Source organism: Pavona decussata, unplaced genomic scaffold (genome assembly GCF_977016875.1).
Source record: "Pavona decussata unplaced genomic scaffold, jaPavDecu1.1 SCAFFOLD_489, whole genome shotgun sequence".
NCBI lineage: Eukaryota > Metazoa > Cnidaria > Anthozoa > Scleractinia > Agariciidae > Pavona > Pavona decussata.
In genome coordinates, this window is record NW_028145819.1 from 265,311 (window position 1) to 285,173 (window position 19,863).

Here is a 19,863-nt window from a genome sequence, read left to right on the forward strand (position 1 = left end):
TTATTCGGTTAAAATTTTTGTAAAGTTTTATATTTCGCTATTGTAAATCAGTTGTTGTAGTCTAAGAGTTGCCGCAGAGATCTTGTAAGTAGTTATATTTTCGCTTCTGAATTTTTGCTTGTTTTTTATTCGATTTGTTGTACATTCGCTTTTTTCTTAAGTTTTTTAAGTTCGCGTTTATTAATTCTGTATTTTTTTCTCGTTTATGATCGTTTCACGTGAGTTGTAAAGTATTAAAATACGAATTTGAAGCTGTACCAGGAGCGTTAATTACCACGACTATGTAAACAACTTTAACAATTCCATAAATGGCTTCAACCAAGGATTTATGTCATAAGGACGTACGTTTTGATCATCCAGAGAAGGACTTTTTGCGTTTACATTGGGAGACGTTTCGAAAACCTAAGCAAAAGTCGTTATTAGGTTCAAGTAAATTGTGGAACTTCAATAGACGGTATTAGTGGCTATGATCATTGACCTGATTGAAGGCGAGATGTTATTAGTCGTTTGTTTCGTTAAGACGTGATGTTATTGGCTGTAAAGACTGCAAAAAAGTGATAGTTGCTTTTCGATTCGTCTATTGTAAGTGAAAAGTCCGTTAGCCTATTGTTAGTAAAATTAGTCGGTTTGTACAGTGTTTGTCTGTTTTGTTGATGTCATCAATAAAGGCCTGTGGTTTCGGCTACCCACCTTAGCCATAGTTAAACTAGACGAGCTAGTCTTTCACTTAATGTGCAAATAGTTCTTCAACCGTTTAAGCTCGTCTCGGGTGCACCCCCTCCCCCTCCCCCCCTCCCGGCTCAAAAGAAAAAAAATATTTATTTAAGCTCCAGTTTTGGGTTTACAATCGCACATTTATTTACAAGAATTTAAAATCGTATTAAATATTACTACAGTGATTTAATAAAGGAAATAAAATCAAAATAAAACATACACCGTTCTTTCAAAAGATCCATTTCAGCCCCAAAGTGCCGTCTCAGCTCTTTGGCACCTGAAGCTGATTTGGACTCTTCAAATTCGTGGGTTCGTTTTGTCAATTTGGTCCAGATCTACTCTAATAAAAAACCGTTTCAGTCCCGCCAATAAGCCGATTTCGCCCGCAGTGGAAAATATTTCATGATCGGCACATTAGTGCACATTAGTGCTTATCACTAGAGCCGTTTCCGTTCAAGCCTAGCTGGTTCTAATGTAGGGCCGTCTCTGCTCCTATTAATGGAGCTCTTTTGACATCGAACAACAGAACTATTTTGTTCCAACACAAAATCGCCCCAATCATTACAACCATTTCGACTTCGACTTGTAGAGCCATTTTCATTCAAGCCAAGATGGGTCCGATTTAGAGTCGATTTCTTTTGTTTATAGAGCCGTTTCAAATACTGAATTTTAATGTAAAGCAGAGTGTCACCGGGGGTTGGGGGGAGGGGGGAGGGGAGGGAACGAGTCTTCTTTGAACAAGCATTAATTTTCGTGGCAAAAATTATATTATAATTTCCATCTTCTTCTGACTTGCTGTGGGTAATTATCGTCATCGGACAGCCACAAAAATTTATGCGATCAATCAATGATAGCTGTAGTCGTAAGTGTTTCATTAGTGTCATTATTTTTTACTTGAACCCACTTTTTGTCCAATTGTGGTATAATAGCTTCACGGAGCTCAATCTGCGCGGATATTAAAAAGGAAGCATGCAGTATCGAATTCAATCACGCTGTTTTAGGATTTCTGGTTATGGTAAACTGTAGAGCTTCAGTAGATGGTATAAGTGGCTTTGGTCATTGACCTGATTAAAGGCGATCGAGATGCTATTTGTCGTTTTTCAGCTAAGACGTGATGTTATTGGCTGTAAAATTACAAGAAATGATTATTCCTTTTCGATTCGTCCGTTTCGATTCGTCTATTGTAAATGAAAAGTCCGTTGGCCTATTGTAAGTAAAATTAGTCGGTTTGTATAGTGTTTGCCTGTTTTGTTGATGTTGGCAGCGTGGTCTCAACTACCCACCCTCGCCCGAGTTATCCTGGGCGAGTAAGCTTTTCATTTATTGTGCAAATAGTTCCTCAACCGTCTAAGTTTGTCTTGGGTTGGCGAGACAACTCGCCCCCTCCCGGCTCAAAATGAAAATATCTATTTGTGCTCCAGTTTCAGGTTTACAATCGCACATTTATTTCAAGAATTTAAATTCATATCATATATTCCTACAGTGAATTAATAAAGGAATTAAAATCAAACTAAAACACACCCCGCTTTTTCAAAAGATCCATTTCAGCCCCAAACTGCCGACTAAGCTCTATGGCCCCTGGAGCTGATTGGGACTCTTCGAATTCGTGGGTCCATTTTGTAAATTTGGTCCATATCGACCGCAATAAAAATGTTTTCAGCCCCGCCGAAAAGCTGATTTCGCCCACAGTGGAAAATATTTCATGATCGGCACCTTGGTGTGTATAGGTTCTTATCGAATTAAATCACTATGTTTTAGGACTGACAACTTTATGATGCGGAGCATCGTCAAATCGTTCTCTAAAGATGGCTGGAAGCAAACGAATGAAGTTTTCACCGGCAACGATGAAAAGAATATTAAGTAAGTAGTGCATGAGACAGCATACTTTCGCATTATTTTGCAACTGAGCTGGATTTGAAGCCCACGCGCTCCTGCTAGATTAAAAATTCGGGTTTTCTTTTTTTTTTTTTTTTCTTTTTTTTTTTGTTGTTGTTGTTTTTGTTGTTCCGTAGACTATTTTTCTTGCGGCCATTATACAGCAGCAAACTACAGGGACGTCAAATAATGTCATTTCTATTTTCCGGAGTTTGAAGAAAGATCATCATTCAGGAGTCTTGTCAAGGTAGAGACAGAGGAAAACTGGTTAATTTCCGCCGGTCGATGGAGTCTGGATAAGAGCATACGTCATTCTAAGAGATCGTTGAGAGCGCTCTCCCTAAACGCGCATGTCAAGTCTTTTAAGTGGGAAGTTTTCAGCGAAAAATTCCTTAAACTGTGCAATTCTCAGTTTGATTTTCACTAGTCTTAGCGATTTTACTGATATAGAGACTGATATCACAAAGTTTACCAAGCTATAGTATCAATGCGAAGAGACAATGTTTTTGGAAAAAGATTTTGCAAAAGGAAGGTGTGAATGAGATGCACCTGGAATTAAATAATTTGTATCTTATCAAATGGTTAAATTTGTTACTATTTTATTTTATCAAATGGAAAATATATTATTTGTTTGATAGATCGATCCCATTGTCTCCCCCTCCTTGGGCTACATCGTGTACATTGTGGTAAGTGTTACAAAACGTTTAGTAAAAGATCTCATTGGTGTATCACTGACTTAGGGATGATTTCATTAAACCTAGCTTGCAGTGTTTATCAAAACATTCGCTTGTTGTGCTATTTCGTAAGCAGGGACATTCATATTCACTTTCGCAAAGATTGCTAATTTGTAGTAACAATGTGAACAGTAAAACATTTTACAAACGGAAGGCGTGAATGAGATGCACTTGGAATTAAATAAATTATATCTTAACAAATGATAAAATTTGTGACACTTTTAAGTCTCTGATACTTACAAAGTCCATACGAATAAGCCTGAAAATATATCTTCTGGTAGATGTTTAATTAGATTGTTGCTGAGGTCCCTGCAAATAAAATAAAAGTTTATTTTATGGGAGAAAGAAAATCAGAAGGGTAAGACAGGTCATGAATATTAACGAAAAGATATTACGAGTTAGTGTCGTTATTGCAATTTAGGGGGAGGGGATGAAGCACTTTTGTAGAAACTTTGTTACCCTCTCTTGGTAGAATCCGACACAGCTGAAAGCTGACATTTTAGATCTGAGTAGTAAGTAACGTTCTCATAAAATACACGTCAGGACTTTGGGACGCTAATTTTTATTTCACTTATTCTTCTCGAACGCCTCTAAAGACCTTTGGTGACTGCGCGGGAACAGTAAGTGGCATGAAGTTTATTTATTTATTTATTTATTTATTTATTTTCTCCAGTCATCTCCACAATATATATTATGAGAATAAAAGTAATAAAATAACGGAGAAACGGCCAAAAATAGAAGGATTAATACTTAATCCTCAAGATAGAAAAAAACAAGGATCAAGGAAGAGATAATATAATATACGTAATAGAACATAAAATCACATGCATAGACACGGAACAAAACTATTTGTGAGGGTAACAGGGCGAAATAATTATACAAAGTCAAATTTAATATTGGGAAAAGTAGAATTTCAAAAGAACTTTCTTAAATAATACTTTGTAAGGTTTTGTTCAAATATTGGAAGGAATATAATTCCAGAAATACAGTCCAAAACTAAAAAAAAAAATCACGGATATTAATTCGGAGTGAGGGAATTTGTAACAGTTCTGAAAAGGCCTGAAGTTATCACTGGAGCGAGGAATACCGCGGCTGAAGTAGTGGCAACCTTGGTCCATCAGAGTTCAAAGTGGGGTCGCCTATGAAATCCCGTGCTGGTAAATTGTTTTGTTTTGTTTTGTTTGTTTGTTTGTTTGATTTTTGGTTGCTTTTGTATTTTTGCTCAATTTGGATATACACAAGCCACAATTGCAACGCAGCCACCCAGCGAAAACAAAAAGAAAAAAAACTGATTTCGTTATACATAGGCAGTTACGGTTTAGCTCGTCACTTAATTAGGTTCTGCAAGTAATTAAGAGATAATAAGTTGAGCAGATGGCATTATTTTATGAGATATATTGTGGCAGAGTGAAAGCGTATGTGCCTAAAAATGTTGTTAAAAGTGTCAAAAGCAAAGGTCGATTAGCACTTCCGAAAAGCCAACAGCAGCTCGTTACTATTCACCTCATATTTCAATGACATGCAGAAATTAAATTATAATAAGCTTTTCAAATATTGGAGGACTGTAACCACGAGAAAGAGATTTTTCTAGTCATTTATCGTTGTGCTAATTTGTCATCACGTTCCCTTTAGCTCTTTATAACTTATGCTTACTTTTTTTTGTTGGCGTCGCGTTACGGAATCGTTTGTTTTTTATTTCATAAGTTCTTTAGGAATTTTTTAATCGGTTAAAATTTTTGTAAAGTTTTATATTTCGCTTTTGTAAATCAGTTGTTGTAATGTCAGAGTTGCCGAAGAGACCTTGTAAGTAGTTATATTTTCGCTTCTGAATTGTTGCTTGTTTTCTATTCGATTTGTTGTACATTGGCATGTTTTCTAAAGTTTTTAAGTTTGCGTTTATTAATTCTGTATTTTTTTCTCGTTTATGATCGTTTCTCGTGGGTTGTAAGGTGTGAAGAGTGCAAAAAAGAAAAATGATTGCTGTTTTTCGATTCGTCTATTGTAAGTGAAAAGTCCGTTAGCCTATTGTTAGTAAAATTAGTCGGTTTGTACAGTGTTTGCCCGTTTTGTTGATGTCATCAATAAAGGCCTGTGGTTTCGGCTACCCACCGTAGCCAGAGTTATCCTGGACGAGCTAGCCTTTCACTTAGTGTGCAAATAGTTCTTCAACCGTTTAAGCTCGTCTCGGGTGCATTGCCGCCCCCTCCCGGCTCAAAAGAAAAAAATATTTAGTTAAGCTCCAGTTTTGGGTTTACAATCGCACATTTATTTACAATAATTTAAATTCGTATTATATGTTTCTACAATGATTTAATAAAGGAAATAAAATCAAACTAAAACATACACCGTTCTTTCAAAAGATGCATTTCAGCCCCAAACTGCCGACTCAGCTCTATAGCACCTAAAGCTGATTTGGACTCTTCGAATTCGTGGGTTCGTTTTGTCAATTTGGTCCAGATCGACCAAATAAAAACCGTTTAAGCCCCGCCAATAAACCGATTTCGCCCACAGTGGAAAATATTTCACGATCGCAACATGTTGCGTATAGGTTCTTATCACTACAGCCATTCCCGTTCAAGCCTAGCTGGATCTAAAGTAGGGCCGTCTCTGCTCCTATTAATGGAGCTGTTTTGACATCGAGGAACAGAACTATTTTGGTACAAGACAAAATGGCCCCAATCATTGCCACTTCCTCACCGCTCCTAACCACACCGCTAACGACATGCAATTAATCCCCATAGAAAAAGTCTACTCTAACCGAGACTCAATACGCAAGGCCAGGGAAGCCTTTTTAATCTCAAAAGGCAGAACACTTTCTCCACATGGCCTTAATATTCGCGAAGAAACGTACTAGCTTTTTTCCTTTTATTATTTTTTATTCTTTGTTATTATTAGTTCATTTGCTTCATATTTTATACTGTCAATCAATTTAGTTTAACGTAGTTCCGCTATTGCGCAAATATTTGTCAGCTATATAAGCGTATGTCCCAATGTAAATTTTCATTATACCTGAAGAAGGCTGGTTTGGCCAGCCGAAATATAGTAACCTTTAAACCGTAATTCTACGTTGTATCGGTCTCTGCTTCTTTTATCACCAATCATTAGAACCATTTCGACTTTGACTGGTAGACCCATTTTCATTCAAGCCAAGATGGGTCCGATTTAGAGTCGATTTGTCTTTTATTAATAGAGCCGTTTCAAATGCTGAATTTTATTGTAAAGCACAGTGTAACGGGGGGTTGGGGGCGGGGGTGGGGGGAGGGAGGGGATGCAAGGGAACAAGTTTTCTTTGAACAAGCATTAAATTTCGTGGCAAAAATATATCATTATTTCCATCTTCTTCTGACTTGCTGTGGGTAATTATCGTAAATGGACAGCCACGAAACTTATGAAATCAATCAAAGATAGCTGTAGGACTTCGTAAGCGTTTCATTAGTGTCATTATTGTTTACTTGAACCCGCTTTTTGTCCAATTGTGGTATAATAGCTTCACGGAGCTCAATCTGCACGGATATTAAAAAGGAAGAATGCAGTATCGAATTCAATTACTCTGTTTTAGAACTGGCCACCTTATGATAGAGAGCATCGCCAAGTCGTTCACTTAAGATGGCTGGATCAAGCGAGGGGTGGCACATGATAAATAATGAAAGTCCTTCATAAATTGACTAAGGATACCCTATGGTAGTTCTAGTAAGGTGGTGGTTTTGATTTCTTGAAATTCTTTTTTTAACCCGGAAAACCTGAATAAAATCTGTTCGGCCACACGTGTCTAGAAAAGCACCCAAAATAGACGTGTGCCGTACCGTCTCTCTATTTCGCTCTGTTTAATTCGCATCGATAAAAAAAACCTCCTTTTAAGCCTGGAAATGTGCAGGTGAAGTGCTTAGAAATCGTTTAAGGCCAATAATAGATCTCTGCTTTAGTTTTGAAGGTCATGAGGAAGATACTGAAAATTACTAAAATTGGCTCAGTCGAAATTCTCAATTTGGCGCACTTTTTCAGGAGAGAGTTTCCCCACCCGGCAAAACACCGAATCACTTAAAATTTAAAATTCTTGATTGACGAAATGCCGTTCTAAAACCAGGTTTAAAAGTCAGTTTCGGGCTTTTTATCAGTGCTAAGAACTAACGCTCTCAAAATCCCGATAATTGCAACATTATCTGTCAACAACTGTTAACAATGAGCATGTTTCTGTCAAAATTGCCGATGACTTTTGTAATATTCTTCTTGCTTTCCTCAATATTACGATGGAACAAACAGCAGAAAGCTCATATTTAGCTCACCTTGAATAAGATGTCATCTAAGTATGTATCAGTTTCTTGGTTTAATGTACCATACAAAGCCATTATAGCTCATAGGATTGATAATTGATCTCCTTCAGTGACTAATGACTTCTGCTATCGCATTCACGTCACTTGGAAAATGCCAATTTCAAGAAGGGCCAAAAATCCTTTGACGGTAACAAAACCCTGTCGGCTCAAAGAAAAAATTAACAGAAATATCTAATTTTAAAGTTCTCCACTGTCATCTTAGAAACCGCCGAACTTTACAATCTTCCGTCTTCGACTGTTTTTGACTATATTTACTATATTTATTTATATTACTTCGTAATGGCCAAAATGGAAAAAAATCCAAACATTAGGACGTCTGAATCTAGTTCTTTTAAAGTTATTTGAACACGCAAACGTGACTGTTCACGCATTAACGCGGCTTTTGAATTTCACCTGGAACGGTGATGTTCATTCAGGTTGTTTATTTCACGCTGGTCTTGGCGTGGGCGTGAATTGTTCATTCACCAAAGATAATTAATACAACTTAGAACTTGAATGATGTTTTAAAGGGATACTCTAGACCCCAAAACAACTTTCCAAATTCAGAAAGCTTATGACCCAAATAAAAGATATTTACCAAAATCGGAGTTCGATCTCCGCTAGTTTGCCTAGAAAAACGAAAAGTTTCTCGCCAGCAGCGCTTGGGCCGAAAACCGGAAATGACGCAGGAAGAAGAACTCGCCAAACCTTTTCCGGTTAGATCTTTAGCAAGATTCGGTAAATGGCTTGATTTTAAAATTCCAGAATAAAATGTATAGTTCGCGTTTTGAGGAAAATTCAATAACACCGTATCGATTTATAGTTGCTTCATGCTTAATTCTAGTAACAACGGTGAAGGTCTTCATAATTGGCATTTCTTTCGGGTTTTGTACGGATGGTTCGGACACACGCGATTCAATGTGTTTGCTAACCCTACGACCTCTGCTCACTTTTCTGAAGACTGTTCTCAACCACAAATTATCATAGCTGTGTCTATGGAAAGATGAAAAGCTCACAAAACGCCATTTCAACCTTGTTTTAAAGAAGGACTATCAGAAAATAAGAGCATAGGCCCGATGGAGGACAGCATGTCCAATGAAGCCGCTCGCGCCAGACAGATCACAAAACAAGCTACTCCACCAGAACTAGGGTTCATTGTATATTTGAAAAATAATAATAAAATGTTATTGCAGTGCAGCCTGAAGAAAACTAGCATTAGCCGATAATGATACTTAAGCTTACCTTTCGAACACACGTAGTATCGCAGTTATTTCATTAACCTTGTTCAGTTCATGTAGGCGACTGTCATATTCGCGGTATACGCGGCGCAACAGGGCAAAATGACCAACAACGGTGAACACCGTTTTCTAAATCAGCATAATATCAAAGGTGACAGGCCTTGTTTTGCTTTAAAATGGAAAACAATGAAAAATTGCCAGTCACTTAGCGGAAAAAATCCCTGTAAAGTGAGCTCGAATGCAGTACTATATAACGCAGTATGGCATGAAAGGTTAAACTCGTTTAATATCCCAAAAGGCCCAGTACAACACAATCAGGATGACTCCAGAATTTATTTATGTGCTTAGTCTTCGTCGTAGTATTGCTGTTTGTACAGGTACCGCTCCTGTAAAGTGTGAATCGTTATAATGAAAGCTGCCCACATCTCCAAGCTTTCGCTGAGCTTTGTACGCCGTTTCTCTATTAACTGCTATTAAACAGGCTAAAAAATATAACTAAATGACCAAAGTAAACTCGATTCCGCGGATGTGAAATACACCGAATTTTCGATAGAATACATAACTGGTCACTTACCGGCAATCCGCTCTAAAACACCTCTTCGCACTCGTTTTGTAGAGTCCGTAACCGAGTTCACTTCGCTGTTGCACGGCTAAACACATGCGGAAGAGCGCCCTCATAGCTCTGCTAACGTTGCTCCGTCGGCAATTTCGATTGTACTATTTTGTTCAGAAGAAAAACAAGCAAAAGAACTGCGCTAATCCCCAGAATCCATATTGTCTTCAGTGTTGTAAGCAAGAGCGGTTCTTCATTCTACGTCATCGATCACCTGCTCTACCAAAGACGATTTTTACTTCCGGTCTTCAAAACGCAGACTCGGAAAATTTCGCCTTTCTCCGCGATTTTCGGCCTTTTACTTTTTTCTTTTGTACTTTTTGTGCCGTTTACCCTTTATTATAGTCCAAATGCTACCTTTTAAGCGAAAGTTGTTTTGGGGTCTAGAGTAACGAAAGGGAATTAAACCGAGATACCAGTATGAGGTGATATAAGAAAATCGTGACTTAACGAGAACTTTTTCAGTTTCTCAACCAGAAAGACGTTCGTTCTTTTCGCATGTGTCGGATTTGCCACCGACAGCTAACAGCTAACAAGATAAAAGATATTCAGACAGATAAAGAGTTCCGTGATCACTGATGATAACAGTACCTGAAAAAGGGGTCGGGTGCATCCATTCTTCGTTAACAAGATCTTTAAAAAGCTCAGTTTTCTGTTAAAAATTCACTACTTTAAAAAAAATGTGTTTAATTTATTTTAGTTACAATGATGTATTGTGGTCTTATAAAACACCGCCGTTGTTCTGGTTGAAATATCGTCACGCACCTGATGGACATACAATGATGATACTGGAACAATTACCAAATATGAATAAAATTTCTTTATTATAAAACACTTTGTAGTTTTTTGTAGTTAAGCTGCGTTTAAAGATTTTTCCGATAATTTCAATCATTCTGACGGCCATTTCGGTCGTGACCGGGTGAAATCAGCTTGTGAAATTTGCTGATGCTCAATTATCTGACAAGGTGTTCAAGCAGAAAAAAAGTGTTTTGGTAAACCGTTCAAATCTTCCGTTGGTACAACTCTAGTGCAAAACCGTTAAGACAACAACAAACTTATTGCATACCTCGTGAAATAATTCTACAGGACAGACACGTTTCGGGACAACACTAGCAGTGTTTGAATAACTGATGTTTACTTCAAAGTTGAGCTTATCTTAGCGTGCGCGTGATTCTTTCCTCCGCTACATTTCTGCGTAGACCATTGTTGACTTGCCACAAGTCGTCTTCTTATGCACCGAAAGAGTGACCAACAAGGCGACGGAGTCGTGAGGCGAGCGCCTGACTGGACTCCTACGAAAACTGACTTTGAGAAAGTCTAACGTAGGCCATTTCTCCTGCCTATCCGATCTCAGTGGGAAATTAGCCGGTGCAGAGGTGCTAACCAATGACGAACCAGCAAAGGCTCTCTTAGCATGCAGCAATACTGAGAGGGTGAGAAAAGCAGACCGTGGGATAGGCAAGTCGGAGTCCATAGCTTTATTGCGACAAACCGGTGTACTGTTTCCATTGGGCTCTTGAATTGGTAATACACCTTAATTTTGTGATATATGCTGGCTTCCTCTGTAACTGATTTGCAAACAATAGGCCAATTTAGTTTGAAAACAGTGCAATCCAAAAGCAGCCTGATCCCACGAAGTCATTTTTAGGGGACATCGTATTAGCTGCTCCCCTAAAAGCGACTGCGTGGGAGTATAATCCAAACGTGACTACCATTTGTCTTTTTCGTCGCTGGTGTTTTGAACTTTGAACTAATCAGTACATAAATCAATACGTGAGCTTAGCAATCTTTATAATCTGTCTTTCGTGGCATAGGTATATGCCGTGACCGCAGGCCCATTGCGGATGCTACTGAGACGACACCAATAACGGTACCAGAAACTGCAAACATTGGAGCCCGAGGGGATTGCGGGGGGGGGGGGGGGGGAGGAGGAGGGAGGGGGTTTATACTCATAGTACACAGTATGTGTGAAACCATAGTAAGAGTTAAAATTTAGGTGTGAAAGGCTCGGTCAAAAAAAAAAAAATAGGAACCCCTTTGGCTTGTCCTTTTGCGCAGTTCAGATTCAGAAGATAAAATAACTTTATTACATTACATCAGGAGCTACATTCAGGCCGTTAAACGTACTAAATTCATACTTAGCATCTACAGACGTCAGCCCTATTAGGTCTCAGCTAAAACGCTCATCGAAAAATGCGAGCGGACGAACTTTGTGGGTGGACAAGGGGTGGCTGATGTCAGGTACATGCCAAGAAATAACCGCAACTTAAAGAGGAGTTTGCATTGATTGTGAAGCAAACAAAGGTAAACGTCTTTACATCGTCATAGAAGGCCCACAAACCGGCCCTCTATCAACCAAGATGCTGCAAGGGTTGACGTCCTAGAGCAACCTGAAGAGTTATCAGCTTAATTTGATTGTCCGCGAAAAGCAAATTGGTCGATTCAGTAAACGTGGTATACTCCTTCGCATGTCAGCATAGCGCAAACGCTATCTAAACCTGGTATTTTTTCCCTTTTTGTCTTCTGGAGACGGAGAGGGGGAGGGAATCTCCCTCCTTAACTTCACAAGTATAAAAGGCATGGCAATGAGACTCCGAGGAGAGATCGTACGTTCAAGTATGTCTCCCCTGGGGTCCGCAACGGGGCATGATGACGTCATATGACAGCTAGACATGATGGAAGCGGTTGTCATGTGGCCGACATCAGCACTTTCTAGAGCCCAAGACGAGACAGAGCTTCAGTAGAATATGCGGAAAAGCTTGAGAGAGCAGAGCACGCTGTTGCCGGTGGTCAGCATTGTCAGTAAGAGAGCAAGAGACAAGATATGTATGGAAGGCGGAATGGTGCAAAATTCAAGGAATCAAAATCGCTTCCAACATCAACAACCAACCTGCAGTTCAACATTTTCTTTCTAGATCAACAATAAAATCCGTCCAACTTCAACGGCAAATACAGTAACCAACAACGAAAGTAAGTCAACACCAACAACAATTCCTCTCGTCTTCAGCAACGAATCACCTCAAAACCAACATCGAACAGAGTCTCAACTTCAACAACCCAAAATTCGTTCCACAATTTGGGGACGAGCGACTGGCTATGGTCAGGGGAGGTTGGGAAATAGTACGGGAAATAGAAGATGGCGGCCGGCGGAGCTGCTGGCCACAGTATCGGATGGGACTTGTTTTTTATAGATTTGGAACAGCTAGTCTTAGATTATGAGCAATTGAAAGCGTCAAACTTTACTACAAACTATTCATTAGACGAAACGCTTCGTGAAAGGTTTGAAAATGCTGTCCAAGCTTTACGAAACGTGCTTCCTCATGTCCATCATTCACATTCAGTTGCTGCTATATTGTCAGAAATACACACAATCTCCAGCTAATGTACTGGGACTATATTCGTCATGGTAATTTTCCTTGTCGCTCGAGATGCTCTCAAGTAGCAGTTTTGTCATTTAATTTACCAGAAAGTGTTAAAACCGAGCATCCGGGAAGACCCAAATTTGATATACATAAGGAAACTCTACTTGAGCTGAGGTCACAGGAGGTGTGATGCATTGGGGGATTTGGAATCTGCCATGTTTTTTAAGGGTGTGGGGTAAGAAATTTTTGCTGTGAATTCTGTGGAGTAGTTTTATTTTATAAGGAAATTTGTTTTTTTAATGAAAACAATGGAGAATTGGCAGTAAACGAGTGCTTCAATACGTAAAGAAATAGATATTTGACAGGAGCATTGTGCCAGAAAAGAGGCCTTTATTATAATAACTATTATTTTCTGATTTATTTGCATCGCACTGTTTGCAATCACCGATGACTCAATGACCACTCAAACATATAGGCCACACAAAAGTCCAGGGAAAAGTTCTACAGTAAAAATATCCCTGCGGATTTCCACTTGAATTCTCTTTTGCACAAGGAACACTTAATATCTTTCACTTGGGTCATCTTTGTTTCCCCCTTAATCTGTCATTGACTTTTTGCAGATCCAAATTTGATTGTGATATTTTTTTCATCTAAATCTTTTGTTAACGAGATTTTTCAGGTTTTCCTTCAAGCCTGGGGAGTCTGGGGGATTATAATTTATTTACCACAAATTTGCACCTCCCAATCATTTTGGAGTGCAACCATGGGGACCTTCCCCTGTAATTCAATAGTTGAAATTAAAATCAGAGCAACATTTATTTTACAAGACAAAGGTTGAAATTTTAAACTAAGAAACAGAATAAGATACATTTGAAAAATGTAACAAAGTTTGTTTCTGCTAAATTGACAGTATGATAATTGTAAGTTCTTGGAGGGTACACAATAGGTTTTAGGAATGTAAAATGTGGGATTTTACTTAATTCCTACTCCACTTTACAACATATAAGCTTCTGGTGACACAAGATTCAGAATGTTAAATCCAACTTTAGATATTCAAGAATTCTTAGCTATTTTAGAATTCAGGAGTCCAAGAAAAACTAAGTGGGAATCAGGGTTTGTGGGCATGTTGTGGACCCTCTTGAACAATTTTCATGTTGAGTTGAACACAACTGTTTAGTATAAAACAAACAATGTGATTTTAGTTAAAGCGTATTTGTAAACACAACAGAACACTCAGGAAAGCATTACAAGCTAGAGTGCAGACATAAGACACAGGAAATACTCTTAAATATTTACGGCTAACAAAAGCACAGAATAGAAATAGTGCTATTTTGATTTAGTAGAGTTTCAAGGTTCTGATACCTGCACTCCGAACCAGAGAGTTTAAGTAAAATAATATTTTCATATTCAAGCATTATGCATTTGTTCAAATTCTGTTAGCATGCCTGCAATGCTTTGGAAACCCAAAGCAATCCGTTTACTGTTGGTCTGTGGTCCATGAACAGCTGTAACAAGTAGGTAATAAACATATGAGAAATTTACCAACATGCATGTACTGTTCAATTAGTAGCTTCCTTTCTATGGTCCATTATTCTCTGAATCCAAGCATAATGAAGGCAGTGTGGGCGAGGAGGGGCAAATGAGAGGGGGGCTGTTGTACAAAGATTGCCAAGATACCACCCCACTGACCAACATCTCTGAGAGAAGGGGAGGAGGTCCTGTACTAGTACTGTACTGTACTCTGACCGCCAAAATGTTCAGCGTTTCTCTGTGTACATTACTCATTAGTAACTAGACCTTGAAGAGTAGTAAGGCAATGTGTGTATATATCAATTCCATAACGATTTGATTCTTGTACTGGATTAACCATAGTACATAGCTGGTCTAAGATACGATCTGAAAGTAGAGTGGCATCATCAACTTCCACTGTGGGTAATTCTTCATCCATTGGTATAGGTGCAGCTGGATCAAATACATACCACTCTAAATCATCAACATCTGGCTCCGTCTCAGCGATTTCTGCTACTGCAGTCAAAGTACGGTTTCTGATATCAACCATACCATTGGACCAGATTCTCTGTGGGCTCCAGTTGTGCTCAGTTCTAAAAGGATTGTTATTCCATGCTGTTTTAAAACTTGTAACAGCTCTGTTTATACGGGGTAGAAACACATAATGCAGAGCAGATTTATGAATTGGGTTATCCATATTCAATAAACCATTCTCTCCCATTACCTGGAATGTGTAGTAAAAAATGTGGGCCACACAACGAAAGACATCACGCCAGGGCCGTTCGATTCTCTTGTTGTGGGTTGATGTGCCTGCCAAGTAGCTTCCCCTGTTTGGACCTCTTTTTTGTTCCATTTCTTGCCAGACGCCAACATTTTCTCCCACCTTGATCTGTCCGGACCCTTGAAGGCATTCCAAATGACTGGATGGCATCTAAGAACAATTCTTTTACTGTCTCACTGCGATTATTGCTTGAGCAGTGGAGATAAGTGACTAAACGTGAATAGCCATCAATAGCTTCATGTATAGCAAATCCCCAAGATACCAGAGAATGATGGCCATCTAGGTGCCACAAGCTGTTTGGGCCAGGCACACAGTATGCACGTCGAGAGATGGTAATGGCCCATCGAATTCTTGCATTTCTGGGATCAATTCTTGCTAGACTCTTACGAATGCGATCTCGCTGGATTCTAATTCCCCGAGAGCGAAAATATCCACGAATCATGGATGGTCAACAAAGCAACCATGTTGTTGCGTAAAGTTCCTAACTTTTTGGTCCACCTCATCATCACTAATTTCGTCAAATTTTTGACAAATGCTCTAGTCCAAACTCAGCCACTCTGCGCTGAATTGTCCAGCGTGATACCAATAACATTCGAGCTATTTCATTCCAGTTAAAGCCCAGTGACCTCAGCTCAAAAAAAGAAAGTAGAGTTTCCTCATGTATATCAAACTTGGGTCTTCCTGGATGCCCGGTTTTAACACTTTCTGGTAAATTAAATGACAAAACTGCTACTTGAGAGCATCTCGAGCGACAAGGAAAATCACCATGACGAATATAGTCCCAGAACATTGGCTGGAGATCGTGTGTATTTCTGACAATATAGCAGCAACTGAATGTGAATGATGGACATGAGGAAGCACGTTTCGTAAAGCTTGGACAGCATTTTCAAACCTTTCACGAAGCGTTTCGTCTAATGAATAGTTTGTAGTAAAGTTTGACGCTTTCAATTGCTCATAATCTAAGACTAGCTGTTCCAAATCTATAAAAAACAAGTCCCATCCGATACTGTGGCCAGTAGCTCCGCCGGCCGCCATCTTCTATTTCCCGTACTATTTCCCAACCTCCCCCGACCATAGCCAGTCGCTCGTCCCCAAATTGTGGAACGAATTTTGGGTTGTTGAAGTTGAGACTCTGTTCGATGTTGGTTTTGAGGTGATTCGTTGCTGAAGACGAGAGGAATTGTTGTTGGTGTTGACTTACTTTCGTTGTTGGTTACTGTATTTGCCGTTGAAGTTGGACGGATTTTATTGTTGATCTAGAAAGAAAATGTTGAACTGCAGGTTGGTTGTTGATGTTGGAAGCGATTTTGATTCCTTGAATTTTGCACCATTCCGCCTTCCATAGATATGGCATGGATACTCAAGTCAAGTGCGTCGCGAAGGACTCGGTCCTAGTTCAGAAGTCCTATTTGACAGCAAACCGGTTGTAAAGCAGACCCTGTGTTCAACACTTGCAGGATCAGACCTTCGTGACATAAATACTGAAGCGTAATCAGTCGACCTCATTGTCTGATGACGACTAGCAGTGAGAAGTCGAAACGTGGCGATGTACAACTTGAGTAGCTCAGTTCATCGTGAAACAAACCATTATTTAATTTATTTTAATATACAATCTGAGTACTCTATCAAAATACGCACCCATTGGTTAAATCGATCACGTGATTTTCATTTACGTCACGACACCACATTCAAAAAGTGCAGTGTTGGCGATAACTCATGAAAATCGTGCGTTATGGCAAATGGCTTCGAGGTTTGCACAGGTTGGAGAAGAGGAAATCCCTCAAATCATCAGTGACTCGATTCCAACAAACACCAAGAGACAAACAGCCTGGAGTGTTTCCATTTTTAAAGGTAAAAGTGAAACAAAACAACTGAAATTTTGTCGGTGCTTACTTATTTGTTGTTTGCGAAAAATAGGTGATTTCGCCATACGGGCTTTCTGAAGCGTAAGCTTTTATTTGAAGTAAAATTACTGTTTTTCTTTTCGCTACTATCTAGAATGGCTACAACTGAGATATCCGTTTGAAGAATTGGAGAACTTGAGTGCAGAAATATTGGCCGAGCGACTGAGTAAGTTTTACCAAGAACTAAAACTAGACGAAGGAAAGGACTACAGCCGTTCAGCTCATGTAGCAATAAGAGCGGGAATCAACCGTTACTTGACTTCAGAAACAGTTGGAAAGACATTTTCTATTATAACTGATCCGATTTTCAAAACGGCAAACAAGTCCTTGAATGCGAAACTGAAAAAAATCAAGGAAAGTGGTACGTCTAAAGTCAAACATCATGCTAGCATTCAGCCCGAGGACATACAAAAATGCTACGAAAGCGGTGTTTTCTCTGGCGATTCGCCTATTTCGTTACTGAGGGTGAGGTTTAATATAAAGTGTTAATTGGGGTTGACAGGCCTACACGGCTCCAAAGTACGTGTTCTGGTCTTGACGCCTTTGTTATAATTTTGCTCTCACGAGTACGTCTTTGAGTGGACGCCCCTTTCTGTAAGATATTATGGGCGGATCCTTGAAAATTTCGTTTAGCAATGGTTGTTGCTGTATGAAGTACCACTTGCTCATTAGGATTTCTTTCAGATTTGGAACTGCTGGGTGGTATTGCGTTACCAAGGGCAGGATTCGTTTCTTTGCATTGTTCTGTTGGAGGAGAGCCCGTTTCCTTCCTTCAAACTTCACTTCCGAGAGCGTGTTGTAAATAAAATTTCTCGGGTAACCTCTCTCCATTAGGTGTGTTTTAAATTTGTCAATGTTTTCTTCAAACGTCTCATTTGTAGAGTTTGTCCTTAGGAGTCTAAGTGCTTCACCTTTAACAAAGCCCTTCTTCACTCCTGGAGGGTGACATGATGTGAAGAACGTGTACTGGAATGTCTTTGTAGTTTTGAAGTGCGTTCTCATGTCGAGAATTGACTCTTTGTTGAATCTTTTGCCCTTGTAGATAACTGTGTCTAAAAAAGTCGTTTCTGTACATGATATTTCAGCCGTGAATTTAATAGTAGGGTGGTGTTTATTTGCTTGTTCAATGAACTGGTCGACAGTACCTCTGTTGGTTTGCCAGAGGGATATTATGTCGTCGATGTAACGTTTCCAAACGAGCGGTTTGTTAGCGCTTTTGTCTAGGATTTGTGTTTCAATTTCCGCCATAAAAATATTTGCGAAGGCTACTGCCATTTTAGTGCCCATGGCGGTTCCGTGTGTTTGCAAGTAGTTCCGTTCGTTAAATTGGAAAGAGTTTTCTTGCAAAATCAGTTTGAGTGCTTTCTTAAGTGAGCGCTTAGGTATGGGAGGGCCGTCTCTGTAGAAATTTTCGTATGCTGTACATACTATATTTATACCCTCCTCTTGTGGTATGTTTGTGTATAGGCTCGTTACGTCCATTGAGACAAGGATCACATCTTTCGGGAGTGTTGTTCTCTCGATAAAGTTTACGAAGTCTGTTGTATCTTTGAGATATGACTTTTGTTTTTGTGCTTTAGGCTGAAGAATTTTGTCAACGAAGAAGGATAGCGTTTCTGTAGGTCCGTCGCACCCTGATATTATTGGTCTCCCAACGGGAGTGGGTTTGTGGATTTTAGTCAGAGTGTAGAATATTGATATGCGAGGCGGTTTTGGTGTTTGACAAAGCCATTTTTTAGTCATTTCATCAATGTAATTCCCTTGGTAGAGTTCGTTTATTAATTCTTCAACTCGTTTGTATGTTTCTGCTACCATGGGTGTTTCTAGGGACCTGTAGTGTTCTATGACATTCAATTGTATTTGTCCTTCGTTAATTTTGTCTTCTCTGTTCATAACTACAGTGCTTGTGCCCTTGTCTGCTTTCTTTAAATTGATTTGCTTGTCACCTCTGAGGGTGTCAAGTGCCACACGTTCTCCGGCCGGTAAATTATTTTTTGGCTTAGTGAGGTTTATTTCCGAAAGTGACAATTTAACCTCTTCTAAATAACTTTCTAGGGCTACAGACTTTTGTACTGGTGGGTTCCAGTTTGATTTCATTGTTTATGGGTTAGAGACTATTGTGAGTGTTTTGTTTACAAATACACGCACGCGCTGACCGTACTATGGAGACTCGAAATTTTCAATACTGCACTCGGCCTACTGGAAGGCCTCGTGCAGTATTGAAAATTTCTCGTTCATTGTACGGTCAGCGCGTGCGTGTATTTGTAAACAAAACACTCACAACAGTCTCTAACCCATAAACAATGCATTGCTGTGACAATTGATCCAGTTCAAGATCAATGATTGATGTGTGTTGAAGTAGGCAGCAACCCGTAACAGCAGGTTTCTTCTTGCACCTTGCCACGAAAAAAGCACCGGTGGATGATGAACCAAAAGCCGATAACGCGGTCGCAACATATGGAGACGGCTCGATTACCAACCGCTGTTCTGGAAAATGAGCACGCACTCAACCCCCCAGCCCCCCTTAGCCCCCATTTTTCATTTACCATGAGGAAATTTGTACTTCCTTTGGCATTGATTTCTCAACTGGAACAATTCCATGGAAAGGCCACACATCGACAAACTGCATTCTCTTTGTCAAGGATGCGCATGGCAGCAGTGAGGAGTGATTTTTTTTTCTGGCTGATAACATTGTTTTGTCTTGGATGTTCTTACATCATAGCCAGTCTTATATTAACGTCTAATTGATGCTGACAGTTTCGATGACTGTCAGCCATCTTTATCAAAACTTGAAAAACATGAAAAGTGTCAGAAGCCTTTAAT

The 19,863-nt window shown here is 39.4% G+C and overlaps 2 protein-coding genes and 1 pseudogene across 2 annotated transcripts; 1 reads left to right on the plus strand and 2 right to left on the minus strand.

Annotated features, from left to right (window-relative positions):
- Positions 1-14,557: 14,557 nt before the first annotated feature.
- On the minus strand, positions 14,558-16,171 carry LOC146450159 (uncharacterized; annotated as a pseudogene).
- Positions 16,172-16,789: 618 nt separating this feature from the next.
- On the plus strand, positions 16,790-17,529 carry LOC146450160 (uncharacterized protein KIAA1958-like). Its single transcript, XM_085100677.1, has 2 exons — positions 16,790-16,987; positions 17,135-17,529. Exons 1-2 carry the CDS (start codon positions 16,876-16,878, stop codon positions 17,527-17,529), a joined length of 507 nt encoding a protein of 168 aa, XP_084956803.1. The 5' UTR covers positions 16,790-16,875.
- Positions 17,530-17,586: 57 nt separating this feature from the next.
- Positions 17,587-19,038, minus strand: LOC146450161 (uncharacterized). Its single transcript, XM_085100693.1, has one exon. It carries the CDS (start codon positions 18,931-18,933, stop codon positions 17,587-17,589), a length of 1,347 nt encoding a protein of 448 aa, XP_084956819.1. The 5' UTR covers positions 18,934-19,038.
- Between the last annotated feature and the right edge of the window lie 825 nt (positions 19,039-19,863).